The 15,089-nt window shown below is 39.7% G+C and overlaps 1 protein-coding gene across 2 annotated transcripts in view; it reads left to right on the forward strand.

The window, feature by feature from the left end:
- The window catches only part of CHN1 (chimerin 1), an 83,773-nt gene that overhangs the window by 51,251 nt on the left and 17,433 nt on the right, over positions 1–15,089 (forward strand). For both annotated transcript variants that reach the window (XM_026075711.1, XM_026075701.1), the window contains 2 exons: positions 645–722; positions 14,338–14,422. In XM_026075711.1, coding sequence (XP_025931496.1) covers positions 645–722; positions 14,338–14,422 — 163 coding nt within the window. The remainder of the gene's footprint in view (positions 1–644; positions 723–14,337; positions 14,423–15,089) is intronic.

Genomic DNA, 15,089 nt, shown 5'->3' on the forward strand with positions numbered 1-15,089 from the left:
CCGCGGCCCCGCCCCGCTCCCCTCCGCTCCCCTCCCCTCCCCTGCTCTGCACCGCCCCGCTCCGCACGCAGCATGCCAGCAGTGCTCACTCAAAATGGACATCAGGGTCTTTCTTGAGTAGGAAGCTTGAGCTTTTAGAAATGCGTCTTTTAGTCAAAAGTAACGTGACTTGCTAAATGGATGAAGAGGCTCTGGGCTTGCTCACGCTGTCACTGACTCCGATTTTTATCTGTATTCCAGACCCTTAAGTTTTTCACGATCAGACCAGATCCCCTTAAAAAAATCAGCAGCAAGAAGAACCTGTCTCGTTAAGTTAGCCTTTTGACAAAAAGTACATTGTGATGATCATGCCATTCTTCCGAGCGGTATAGCTTTCAGGAGTGTTCGTTTTTGATTTTTTAAATTGAGTCCGATAAGTACAGAGTACAGATCAATACAGGGTTCTGTTTTTCTTTCCTGTCAGTTCCAAAATGCCATCCAAAGAGTCTTGGTCAGGGCAAAAAGCTAACAGAGCTACAGTTCACAACTCAAAACAAGAGAGCCGTCAACAAGATTTATTGATAGCAGCCTTGGGGATGAAACTGGGTTCTCAAAAGTCATCTGTGACAATCTGGCAACCTCTTAAACTCTTTGCTTATTCGCAGCTGACATCACTTGTCAGAAGAGCAACTCTGAAAGAAAACGAACATATTCCAAAATATGAGAAGATTCATAACTTCAAGGTAAGAAATTATGCAACTTATTTATTTTTAAGGTACAGAGCCTATTGTTTTTTATTTTAAAATGAGTCCAGGATTGCATGGAAATAACATATATGCAGTTTCTGAGAACTTAAATAGTTCAATTAAATCTTACTGCCAGTTAAGCCAATTAGACATTTTTGAAACATATCAGCAAAAGAATGAGGATTTTGTTGTTGAGTGCTTATATGCATTTATTTGTTTTGATATTATTTGCTGTATCTAGGATATCTGTGTTAATTAGAATTGTTTTATAAGGAAAGAGAGAGAGAGATACTAATATTGAGAAAAACTGGGAAAGTTTTCTTTCAATTTCTTTATTTTAATTCAGTTTTACTTATGATGCTATGATGTTGAAAAATCTTTGTTAGATCTTTGATTAGAGGATTAAACTTATCCCAGTTTGTCACTGGTAAATAGCTTTGGATATAAGAAGCATGTTCTGTTGCATCTGGATTAAGCAGATGGTCTGCATTTCCCTTAGTTTCTGGCTTTTCTCCTGTGTTAATGAATTGACTGTGATGAAAGGAGCATGGCTTACCATGGGGCTATTAGAGCTGCTGACATTTGCAACTACCTTTTGTTTTACTAAAATTTGCTTAGTCTTTTTGGTAGCTTCTAATCATCGTTTTAATTTTTTTTAACTAAATTATACTCTTTATTAAGAGAGACACGTGTCAACACAATATATGCATGTTTTGTGCCTGTATCTGTAATAAGTGACCAGGAAGGATTTGGTAATTCAACCTTTTTCAGTCAAATTACATCGCATAATAGGCAGTCTTTATTTGCAAAACTAAGTGAATTATTGTTTTACTGAATTCATGCAGGCGACAATGCAAACTTCATATATATTACCTGAAGCCTAGATTTTACCTTAAATGTGTTTTTTCTTATGTAGCTTTTGTTTTATTTATTTCAGGACAAGGGGAAATCATTAATATAATATAGGCATCTGATCATATAAGCATCTTTTAATTATCTCTTATTTTCAGTTTCGATTTCCATCACACGTGTATGTGTGAATGTACACATATGCATACATGTATATTTACCTACAGTCCATTTGATTTTATTTAGACTACCCTCTGGCTTTTGAGTTCAGATGACCACTAAAATTGGAAACTTTATATGATCAGGATGTTTTGTTTGACTTGAGTTCTTCAGTAAAGCACAAAATTGAAAACCATGTACAAAATGCTATATAAAAAAGCATTTAATGTGAACACTTGGCACAAAATAATCCTGCTGGCTGTCAATTAAATCCCAAGCATATTTTCACAAGGTCCTGAAGTGCCTCGCAACTTTGATTTTTTCCTTAGAATTGGAAGATAATTCCTGCAGATGCCCACAGATACTGATTTTCCATGTACTACAGTGTATGTAGGGTAATATGTATTTAATTTTGCATATATCTCTATTCTGTAGTTGCTTTCCTTTACCAGTCTGAAACACATCTGTTTTGAAAATAATCTGATAACCTGATTTTCATTAGTTTTGGTTTGTTTGTTTTTGTTTTTTCTGGAAACAGTTTCTGGAAAGTTTTGAGGCTGTGAGTTTTCCATCCTTTTTTCAAAAATGAACTGTAAGACTGATCCAAAGTCATAGATGCAGCACAAACTTTCCACAAAGGTTATTTTCTTTATAATAGTTGTACTGTAGTTCTCTTATACATACAGCTGCTGGAAAAATATATCTTTTAAAGTACTGTTTTCTCAAGTCAGTAAAATGGAGTCAGCTTACACAGGTAGTTTTTACTGTAAGAAAACAGAACAGAACAAAACCGTTACGTCTTAAAGGGTATGCAGCAACCAGCCTACCTGCTAAAGGAATGTTGCTGATGTTAACAAGCTCTAAATTTGGCCACTGTCCCATTTAAGCAAATAACTATATAAACCCTTCATAATTATTGTGTTATAGATATGAAATGAATGGCCATCAGTAGCTCATGTGATTCTCTGCTTTATCATTCCTTGCATGTCAGATTTTTTTTCTCAAATGTATAGATGTCATCATTTAAAATGTCTAAATAAGTATCCTAGGTTGCCTGCCAAGTAGCAAATGTGTCACCCATGTAGGAAGGAAGGAAATGTCAGTCCCAGATTCTTTTCCAGGCCTTTTCTTGGAGCTTGACTTTTAAAATAAAAAAAAACCCAGAAATTAAATAAATTTATATTTCTCAGCTAACCTACGGTGACTGCAGTCCCCGGAGACTCCACCAGCAAAAACGAGGACACCCACTAGTTGGTGCCCCTAGGCCTGATGTTCTCTTCATTATGTAAGCACTGGGCAACAGATGGGGACCCTTAACCCTTTGCTTCTCTGATTAGTCACAGAAGTGGAGGGATCTTAGAAATCCTTTTATACTGAAAATGCGATAACATCCCAGTAGAGGGAGGAGAGAGAGCATCGTTAATCCCCAACACCGGGTACTGTTGTCTTGGAAAAGAGAAGAACATAGCAACAGCCACTGGGGAGATGATCTGGGGTATGCAAAATGCTGAAGAAACTTGGCCACAGATGAGGAGACTGAAATTCCCCTTCAGTCTCTGCACCTTGTGTTCTCATCTACTAGGTGCCTTAGAAGGCCAGCACCAGCCGGGTAGAAATACCAGGCATTGGGACATAGGTGGAATTTAAACCCTCAGAAATTTGTTGCCTCTAGCAAACTTTAAATCATGTAGAGGAATGCTGCAATGAAGTAGTCGTATACTAATAGTCCTCCACAGAAGTACCAACTGGAGACTTGTGAATACGCCTAGAGAAAGGACAAACACAAAAGTTGTTTTTAATTCTGTTAATCTACATTTTGCTCGGGGGGTTGTTTGAAAGAAGAATGTAAAGACAGTTCTGCTAGGAGTGCTGACATGGTTGGGTTTTGAGAGGTTTTAATCTTGTTTAAATCTGCTGGAATTTGAGTTATCTTCTGCCTCGAGTGGGTAGCCTGACCCACTGGGGGTGATTCTGAGCTCTGCAGGCAGAGCTAGCCAATAATGATCTTTTCAAGCTCCATAATATTCTCCTGATTGTGAAGTTATGGTCTGATATGAGCACATCTCAAATGCAAATACACAGGGGCTGAATTTTGTTAAATTAATCTCCATAAGTAAAGAAAGGGATGATGATTTATAAATTGCAGATCTGACTGAGTTTTTAATGCATATTCCTCAGGAGGAGAGGTGGATATTAAAAATACTTGATTTTTTTAAAGTGCATTTGGGCTTTTTGTATTTTATAAAAAGTTTTCTATTAATGTTTCTGTGTTAGTTAAATCTTCTCTATAAATTGAATATAAAAGATTCTATTAATTCAAATATATCAGCTAAAAGAGATTTTGTCTACAGTGTTTGACACAGCATTTTATTTAGCTCTAATTAAATAACAGGATTTGAAGGTGAACTGGGATCGTGAGTGTGACTTGATTGGGTCTGTCTATTTCATATTTGATTTCTTTTTCTTTCTCTCTGTATGCTCTGCTTTTCTAAAGTCCAGCACACTGAATGAGATCTCTTGTAAAGTAAATTGTCAGAGCAAAGCAAGACAGTCACTTCACCATCCCTGCAATTTCAAGCCCACCTCCCACCACAGAAAGGCTTTTCCTCTGCTTCAGTTTCGTATCCATTACAGGGGAAGATTGCACACTCTCTAAAACACGTATGTATCTATATGGACATGTGTATCGGATAGATGTCCAGTTTGTTTTTCCACCAATAAGTATGAAGAAGAGCATCTTCCATCTGGAAGCTCTAAGATGCGTAGGCTGCTCTTTAAATCTTTGAAGAGGGGTGTAACTGAAGCTAGTGTTGTTGTTTTTCTTATGGCAGAAAAGCTGTATCATATGGGATAGTTTTGTAACATTTCCTAGAAGTGGGCAGGGTAAATTTATACCTAATTACTCCCACAAGCTTATTCTACAGCTGGACCCTTAAATAAGAATGTTTTTTTCTCTATCCCTTATAAACCTCATATTTTGTTTATCTTGCCCCAAAAGTGCAGCAATGGTGATAGCTTGTAAATGCAAATACAATTTCTTACATAGCTGAGATCTGAGCTATTCAAAAATTTTAAGGTTAAGACTAAGAATTATATTGTCCACAAAAGGAGGAGCACAATGGCTGCCACTGCAAGTTGTAATAGGTCTCTTGGATAAAACTCTCTTAAAGTCCACTAGTTTCAAGTCATACTCAGCTGTTTTTCTGAACAGACAAATGTAGGACATAGGCCCTACAGGTGTGAATAAAGAGAGACCGAGGTATTATTGTATTAAAATAAGAGATTGTGGATCTTCTTTTATAATTAGTTTTCTTGGTTTTAAAACCCTGATAAATACTTCCCCTTCTCTAAACCTCCTGGAATTTTGATGGCCTAAAACAGGGGCGTTTGCCAAGGCTTCACCGTATTTTCAGCCCTGAGAACCCCCATCAGGCTTTCTGGTAAATACACCTCCCTCTGAGTTGGTGGGCTCTTTGTTTGAATCCTCAGGAGCCAACACATTAATGAAATGGAGGGAATGCGGTGAGGGATGGCTGTCACCAACTGGGGCTTCAAGTGGCTCCAGAGAGGGGTTGGGGGGGGAGGGGGCAGCAGGGCCCCTCCTGGGCAGGCAGAACTGGGGCAGGCGGGCAAGGAGGAGGAGGTCCTGACACCACCAGGARCCTCCAGTTGAGGGGCAAAGGGGGCTGGGGCAAGGCTGAAAATCTGTGGATTGGTTATGGAGATGAGGGAGAGGAGCTCCAGGTTGGGATGTGTGTGTGTGTTAGACAAGAAGGGGAGTCTGAGTTGCTGGGGGTTAGGATTACTGTGGGATACCCCATCTCTTCTCTCTCCACTGAAGTGCTTTTACTGGAGAATTGGACATACATAAGATTCCACTTGCTCAGTCCTGAGGAGACTCCAGCACCTCCTCATCTATCCACCTTCCCCCTACATCCCATATTTTTTTGCTGCTGAAAAAGAGAAATACCTAAGGAGGGCCTTATGCCCTGGCTCCATTCCTTCCTGACATGGAACATTTTCTGCACCTTCTCCCTGCTGACACTGGACTCTGGTGCTTTTGCACTGGCCTCACTCATTTGCCTCCTGCTGAGGCAAACAAGCTATTTGTATGTGGTTGGAGAAAACAGTAAAACCATGCATATCTAAAAGATGTAAACTAGGGGGAAGGAGGGCAGTCATGGAAGAGAAGTATTAATCAGGAGTTACRGGGTGAAAGCTTAAAAGAAAGAAGAGAAGGAAAATTTGAGATGAATAGCAGGAAGCTTTCTTGGTAGTGAAACATATTAGTCAGTGGAATAACCTCCCCATTACTTGCCAAATTTAAAACACCTGCATACAACAGTGAAACATCTTACAGTATCAAGGAGATCAGCTAGATAACCTTAAAGGTCTGTACTCCCCTCCAGCTTGTGTGATTCATGGGCCCTGGAGGATTTTTATCTCCCTTGACTTGTTTTGGGTATTTCATCAGACATCTCTGATTGCTGAGAAGATAACTTGTGCCAGGAGAGCATTCTGCAGGTATTTCATAAGTGCTGATACTCCAAGATATAAAAACACTTTTCTACCTAGATGAGTGCTGTGTTGCTTCACTGAAGCAAGAAGGTGTCCATGCCTGTCAAAGGGGAACTGAAATCCGCGTTTCTGTGCATCATTTTCCCGAGGATGTTGTCTTRTTTCTCTTTCACTCTTCACAAAATAAATGTCTCCAGAAGGCTTTTTGTTAGCTTTCTGTGCAGTATTTGCTACTGCCACACTGTTTCTTAGTCACTATTTCACTAATACCTGAGATCTCACAGTCAATTAATTCTGTTAAATAAGAGTTGTAAGACCAGTGAATCAGTGATCAACATTCAAACGTAACTCTCTTTCAAACCAGCTCTTATCCCAGAGAGGAGAGGAGTTTTTCCACTCTTACTTAAGCTAAGTTAGCAGAAATGCTGATTAGTCTTATTTGTTATGATTCTCTCATATCTCTCTTACGCTGAAGGAGAGTCCTAGCTATCTCTTTGAGGATGACCCATTTAAAAGGCCAGACACTGCTCTCCAGAGCAGAGACTATGTGCTTTTCCAGCAATAACKAGGGCAGATTATAGCTTTAAAAGTGTCCAGAAAGTGAAGACTCAGGTGAAGACAAGTCTCCACAAGAAAAGCTTTGCCGGTATAGATAGACTTAAAAATCACTTTAACAGGCTGACCGTTGATACTAGCAAGAGTTATTATGCCAGCGAAATTTGTACTACTTCTTTGAAACAAATAAGCTAACCTGGTCCTGTCCCATATTTTCGCAATGTAATTGCATCTGTGCTAGGTGTTTTTCCAGTGTAAAAAGTCATAACAAATCACTTCCATGCCAAATAGTATTATTCTAACAAGAGCTCCTCATGAAGGCCTTGTCTAAACACTGAGAACTGGAAGATGGGATGCAGGAGACATGCTGCAAAAAGACCACAAACTATGACAAACTTCTATTAAGCAGATCCATTTTTCTGTGACTTCTAACACAAGCTTGTTTCTATTTCTGATCTTCTGAAAACTGAGGCACATGCTGATTTGGGGTAAATTGCTCTAGGCCCCCTGATTAGAGTATGCTGATTTTCACTAGGTACAGACCTGACCCTGAACATCTTTTCCAAACTTCAAGTGAGTCACCTCACTCAAATGAATATTCAGAAAGAGAACTGGGTACCTCTAGCAGAGTCTCCTGAGAGAGTCTCTACACATTCTCAAACATAAGAAAACCTCAGGAAATCTGAGTTTTCTTTTAGACTTTTAGTACTTGAAAAAAAAATGTTCAAAGGCAGGGAAAGTATCTGGAGAAAAAAACTTGAGAAAAACTTCCCCAAAACTTCTGAAAAGATCTTGTCAGTTCTGTATTGCTGCTCTGGAAACTCATTGTGTATTATAAGGCAGTTCAGGACAGAAAAGGTGTTAGGCATTGGTGGGTTTTATTCACCTAAAGTATTTATTTAATGTTACTTTTACTTTTTTACTTTTTTGGAAAAGCCCTAGCTTTTCCAAAGCAGATTCCAAATAGCACAAAATTATTTTACCCTCTCTGATTTCTAAGCATTAGTCTCTGGTTTCAAGCTTTGCCTCTGCTTAAAACCCCCCCAGCTTTTTCCTAAATCCGTAATTTGTTTAGGCTGTGATCCCTTCCCACCACACCAGTAGCTCAATACCTCCCTACTTGTGTATCTTGTGAGTCTTCCATGTGCACAGCCCCAAGAACTGACCAGCTCATGTCTGTGGTGAAGCTTAGAAACGCTTTACTGAGGCAAACTAGACATTTGCCTCAAGGAGATTATATAACATGTCATACTCTGTCATCATCAACTGCTTTCCTCCAAATTAGCCATAGCATCACTGCAAACGCATCTCTTCAGGAATCTCTTGGGACTGTATATTATACATACTATATTATATAGTGTGTGCCTATTTTTTTTATAATTTTAAATTTAATAATTTTATTTCAGTTTTCACCTCCAGTTTCGGAATTCCGTACACAGACACAGGTATTAAGTAACTTGATCCTGGAATTAAAATGGAGGATATATCAGTTTCTAGATATCAGTTTAAGGAAAATCTGCTGTTCCATCCTGAAAGAAAGCTCACCATTTTCATTTACTTTACAAGAAAAAAATCCAACAACCTGCTACTCTCTCTTCTGTTTTTTGCTGTGGCTCTCTCAGAGCACAGCTTAAACACAATTTCCAGTTGTTCTCATTTCTGCTGACAGGATCAGCACAAACCAGAAAGTAAACCAGACATGACAGCGCTTCTGGCTCCAAATGAGTGAGGACCTGGAAGAAAGTTTGCCTGCTCAAAATTCATGTCAGTGTACCCACTGCCAATAAAGACACTATTTATATTCGACTCTCTGAATGACGGTGCATGCAAACACAATGTCCCCACAGCTCAAGAGCTGCTGAACAAAGTTGTTGGCACAGATCCAGATTGGCTCAATATAGTCAACACAGCAGCTAGGATAGGCAAAGTCAGCTGTCTTTGGAGAAGGCATGTTCCAATACTCTCAGTTACTTTAATTTCTATTATATCTTCATATGAAAGCAATTATCTCGTAGATACAGCTCTGCTTTATGTGTTGTCATGGCAGTCTTTTCGCTTCTCAGATTATTCATCAGCAGCAATATTTGCCTCACAGGAGGCATGTCGTTTACTAAAATATTTTAGAGTACTTGAGATCCTTGTTTTAGAGGCACTGTTTAATCATTATAATATATGTAAAGATTAAATTGAAGCATGGGCCAAACGGGTAGTTGAGTTGATCCATTTTCTTATTGATATCTTTCCTACACCCTTTACGTCTCTGACTATGCTGTCCAGACTAGAGATGGATGAAGAGGGCATGCCTATTGGGTGGCAGCATGGATACTTTCAGTGCCTGATAAAATCAGCTGTGACAGGGAGGACAGACGTTAGTACTAGAGACTGAGTTCATCGTTTTAACTGAAACTTATGATGTCTCCTGTATCCAATTAAAACCTTGGGAAGGTCCCAACAGACAGAATTTAATTGCTGTAATTGCAAATTAGCTAGGATGACTGAGCCTGACCACTGTAGTTCAAGAAGGTAGGTCTGCAACATTTTTTATGTCCTTTTCCTAGTTAATGTATTTCATCCCAACACAGACTATAGTGCCTTGATTTTCCAAAACCCGTTACTCTTACCAGCAGTTCAGTGTGGATGGGCCATGTCAAAGGCTGCACTGCTTTGTAAAAAGAACGGATACTGTCTGACAGAACTGGCGTTTTGGGAGACCATGGCAGCAGCCTCTAACTAGGGAAGACTTTTTTGTGTGCTGTCATAGAGACTGTGTTTTTTTGTGTTTCAGCATTGATTTTGCATATACATATTTTGTCAGACCCAGCCTTCCATTCTCTTGCTTCGCTAAAGCTCTGCAGATCTGTCGTGTTCTTTCACATCATGTTTCCAAAGCACTTTACTGATATTTCCTCATTCTTTTCCTCCCCTCTATTGAAAAGATATATAACATAACTCTCCCAGCTATGACTACTGATTATATGCTGGCTCAGTCTTGACTTTCAGATAGCAATCAAGGCTATCTAACGAAGTGCCTAGGAAATACAAAGGGCAAACTCCACCTAAAAAATAGGTGGAGTTATGAGATGTATAGGTAACTAACTTCAACAGTGACCTTTACAGAGCCTTAGAAATCACTGTGAGACATTGCTTGAAGAATTTGCAGCTTATGGTGTAATTTGTTGTCAGAGTCATCAAGTCATTTTTAATTTGCTTCTCCTAAAAATTTCTCTTTTGTTCTAAGCACTGTTTTAATTAAATGCAGAACAAAAATAAATAAAATCCTATAACACATATAATTATTAATCACAGGCGTTAAGCTATTTTTCCCTGTGTATAAGAAAATGTCTTTCAAACTTAAGCAGAAAACTCTCCTCCTACATAAAAATCACAGTAGTTCTGTGTTTCTTATACCTCAGTGATACTGTGGGATAGTTCGAAGTAGAAATGCCTAGATGTTAACCCAATGTGAGGCTCTTCTTTTTTTCTCAGACTTCTCAGTAGTAGGATTTTATCTAGTTTTTGAAGTAGGTATTTTGCTTTAAAATTATCTAGAATTACCATTTTCTTTTAAATTTTATATTTCCCCTGAAATTTTACAAATTAAGATTAAAAAACAGTTTCTCTTCCCCTTCCTCCCCCCCATTGTCTGTAGACTTCTTAAAGCATCACTCAGGATTGAAGCATTATGGAAAGAGGGAGAAAAAGATTTTGGGGGTGGGAGTGAGAATGGGATGATTGGGAGATATAAACCACACTTGGCAAACCTGTTCTCTCACATTTTATAAGACAGTAAAATCTGCATATGGCAAGATGCTCTTTTTATAAGGGGGAAAAAAAACCCTTGTAATTTAAGTCAGGATATCTGGAATTCTGCTGGGTGAGTTTTCAGAAATTTTTCTGGAAAGCATGTTTTAGTTTTGAAAATAAGCAAGTCACTTGGCAGATTTTTAGAATGGGCAATTAAATATAAAAATCAGAATGCTATATTAAAGGGTCATGTAATAAATGCAATATTGTTTGCAGGTGCTATCTCTTTAACCAGCGAAAGGGATGCAAACATGTTTCTTTTAGCCTGCTGCAAGGTCCCACTCTATGGGATGGAACAGAGTTGGAGTGCTGTTCTGACCTCTAAAGGCCAATTTTTTGCTATTTTCTGGCATCATTTACTGTATCTGATTTGATTTCCAGAGGTCATGTACACACAGACCTGTACAGGGCTAGACTCTAGTTCTGCTCCATGGTAGTGGGAAGATGAACGCTCTGGCACCACTTAGCTTTGTGACAAAACAGCAATGCTTAGAAACTCAAAAAGGGGCTTCAGAATTGAACCTGTGGCCTTCTGCACACAGGAGACTGAAGGAAGTCCTGGACCTATGGGCCACCTAATTCATATTGCCAGAGAACCGTCCTACTGCACATCAGATAAAGGAGGAAGCAAGATAAAAGTAGATAAATCCACTTTTAGCTTTTAATTGTTTTGAATTTGCAATCAGAATAACGGAGAAGAAAGTATAATTTGGATGGGGCAGAGTAAAGCTAAGGAAGCTCAGGATAAATGTTCTGAGAAGTTGATTTCTTATGAAAATTATAAAGAAAGGTGTTTTGGAATTTGGATGAAGCCTGGATGTATGGATCAGGGGAGAAAATGCTAATGATCCCCGGCCAAGGATTCTGAGTGGCAAAGTAGTTCTTGGTCTTGTGAAGAGCGACCAGTACATGCTGCAAAGCAAGGAGGGGGAGGCAAGAGGGAAGTCTGTTTTGGCCATAGCATTTTGAAGTTGATAACGAGTCATGTAGAATAAGCCTGAGGGGTGGGCTGAGAGCCAGGACAATGTCAGGGGAACAGGCTGTAGTAGAAAGGTAAATATTTTATATCCAAGTGGATGATTGTTATTAGAAACATGTGAGAAATGAAATGAATGTGAAGAGAGGCAAAGGGTTGGAGTGGCAGATTTAGCATGTGGTGGACCTGGAAGAAGAGGTGCTGAGGGGGAAGGTGGAATCATGCAAACCATGGGGAAAGCGAGATGTCAGGAAAGGGAAAGGCTTTTGACCAAGGCACCAGGTGGCTTTGGCCAGACTGGGCACCTTGAGATGTGGGGAGTGTCACATCGCTGGAGTGAGCAGTGAAGAGGACAGAAGCCAGAAGGGATCCTGGCATAGTTTAGAAATGCTCTTGCAAATGGCACATTCAGTGAATTCGATGAAGTGGCAAGAGTGAGTGGAGAAGCACATGATAGTACCATTTCTGGTAAAGAGAATTTTTATTGTTTTTATTTGACAAGAAACACTAACATTTCAGAATTTGTTCCTGTTCTGCTTAGAGTGAGAAGTTAAAGTGTCAGAGCATTTCAAGGAACAAGACAAAAGTCCCAATGCTTTACAAACAGAAATACTAAAACAAAAGAAAGGCAAAAAGAATTTTTTATAAAATTGAAAAGAATTCTGAAACAAAGATTCTCTTTTTTTTAATTAAAATTTGAATGATCATTTTTGTTTCAATTTTCCTCAGCATATTTCTAAGAAATATTTTAAATAAGTATTTTCTTTTGGGATTGTTCATTTGATCACAAAAAAATAGATGCTGACTGAAAGGAAGCTCTTTTCCCCCAAAAAAAAAAAGTTCTCTTAGTTCTGTGTGGCATTAAAGCACAGCATTTTGCTTGAGGATATTAGAGTGTACCTATTCTGGGAAGGAAAAGCTGCCAAAGGCCTGGAAAAAAAATATAAGGCTGAGGAAGAAAGCAATGAGGATGTGGGTAGTGCAGATGGGGTAATGGAGGAGAAGGTGTGAAAAATCTCTTTGTGGTGAGAGGGAAAGGAAATGGAGATTACAGCTGCTGACAGCCTTGTCATCCTTCGCTTTGTAGGCGTCAGCTGGCCTCGCAGGGAGAAAGGGGCTTGTGGAGTGCATTAGGCCTCGGAGCAGAGCGGGGGCCGGGGAGGGTGGCAGCAAGCATAGCGCATAGCATGGCTGAGGGATGAGAGCTGCAGCCAGTGCTAGCAGAATGTAAAAATCTGTACCATAGCACTTCCTCCAGAGGTGCTCAGCACCATAGGGCCAGAGGCAGTTACGAGCTTGGCTTAGCACAGACACGCACATGTGAAATGTTGCTCAGTGAATTCAAGAGTAAGTTTCCAGACTAATACAGCAAGCTGCCTTCCTGCTGCGTCTTTATGGGCTGCAAATGTCCAAAAGGCTGCAGACCTTCCCTTAGCCAAAAATGCAGCTTCATCTGAATTTCTGTGTGCTGCTCTGTGTTGTCACTTGTTTGAGGTAAGTGTCAGCTGGATCCAGCTGCTATTTAAATCAATGGCACAGGGGATGCTCAACACCTCGGTCAGGCCACTTCACGTTTGGCTATTTATAACCGGAGTACGGTGTGAATGTGAGGCACATGCACTTCAACTAGTTCTTTTGCTTCACACTGATATGACCAGGCATTGCATGTACATGAGATTACTGCCTGCTCTGATGCCCCCTAAGAACTCTGGAGAGCTGCATGAGTTAAGCCTAAAGTGTTTTTTATTACATTTCAGTCAAATATTTTTATTATATTTCAAATTTCATTACTTTATGATCATCAGTTACTGATTTTTCATCAGTCAGTGACTATTCTAAATAGACACTCAAAGGCTTTTACATTGGTTAAGTAATGATTTTCTCTGCAAAGAATCCTGTGGTTTCCTACAACAGGAACTTTATCAGAATAAAATCAGAAGTAGCTAATGGTAGCTGCAGGATTTGTAACTGACAGGCAAGCCTGGATTGAAAGGAGCTTTGGCTTTTTCTTCCTTAGCCTTGAATTTTTTCCTTGAGTGCATTCTTGTTTCCACTAGATTAATTTAGGTTTTCAATATATAGCATTAGCCTGAAGAAAATTAATTTCTTTTTATAGTTACTCTAAACCAGAGAGCTCCTAAGTGTGTTTTCAGTATTTCTGTGTTGCACAGATATTTTTGCCTGGCTGGACTTTCTGACTGAGACTTTCAAATCTTGCGGTCCCCTACGGGTTTCACACAGTACGTTACTGAGGGGAGGGCAAAGCAGAAGAAATGCCAAATTGAGAGGAGTGAGCTCGGCCACTTTGGGTGTTGTGCTGCTGCAAGAGAGTTGCTTCTCTGATCATTGGGCTAAAATCCCAGCCCGATGGAGGGAGAAGGCTGTGACCTGCGGCTGCTCCCCTTCCACACACGCAGCAGTGAGGAGTCGTCCAGCTGCAGGAGCCCAGGCCAGCTGGGGCGAAGGAACCTCCCTGCAGCAAAACCCTTCCAGCTCCGTGCTGCTCTCAGCATGGCTCTCAGGATGGAAAGCTCACATTTTCCATAGGGCTGCAAGAGCCTTGGCAGTTAAATCATTCTTATGTTTCTTTCTTCCTTTCCTGCGGTGATAAACAGAAAGAAAAATTTTCAGTGAATGCATGTGGTACCTTCTAAGAAGAGGAATTCTGGCTTGTTTCGACACATTAATATTGATGTCTGTGAAACAGTTGGGTCATTTTCTGTAATTTTCCTTTCTGCTACTGTCTTCCAGGTGCACACGTTCAGGGGCCCGCACTGGTGTGAATACTGCGCCAACTTTATGTGGGGCCTCATTGCTCAGGGAGTAAAATGTGCAGGTAACAGTGATTCAGTCTTCTTTTCCTAAGACAGTCCTAATGTTGTAACTATTTAATTTGCTGTCTGCTCCATTGTAAACCCATGTGGCAAGGGTCTGGTCTGACCCCTGTTAAAATCAGAGAAGGAAACATACTCATTCTGCTGCAGATGATTTCAGTAACATCACTGCAGTGATGCAAAGCACCTCTCAAGTGCTCCTGGAGGGGAAATAACAGTAATCATCATCATGGGATTTTTTTTCCTCTCAGAATAGAGGAGAAAATAGGTAGAGGAGTCGTTAGCTTTATTTCTTTTGTAACAGTTGTATGTATTGGTAGGTGAGAGAAACTCACGGCGGGTCATGATGTGCAAGGTAGGCAATCAGTAAATTTCTTGTCACTGTTTTGAAGCAGGTATTCAGGTTAACTTTACGTGTAAGCCGGCAGACTCCCAGTGTGCTATAGACCCTAAGTCATATCTCATCTTTACAAACTTAAAATAATGGTAAGAAAAAAGATGACGAATAAGAGATGTGTACAGAAATGTTACATAAACATTCAGATGCTTATATAAATGTATTGCACACATGGATGTCACTGCAGGCATTTCTGGGATTAAACCTCTCTGAAGTAAAATAATTTGACAGTTTTATTGATATCCTCTGAAAAGAAAGGACAGTCAGCTTTT

Source organism: Apteryx rowi, unplaced genomic scaffold (genome assembly GCF_003343035.1).
Source record: "Apteryx rowi isolate R43461 unplaced genomic scaffold, aptRow1 scaffold_110, whole genome shotgun sequence".
In the NCBI taxonomy this organism is placed as follows: domain Eukaryota; kingdom Metazoa; phylum Chordata; class Aves; order Apterygiformes; family Apterygidae; genus Apteryx; species Apteryx rowi.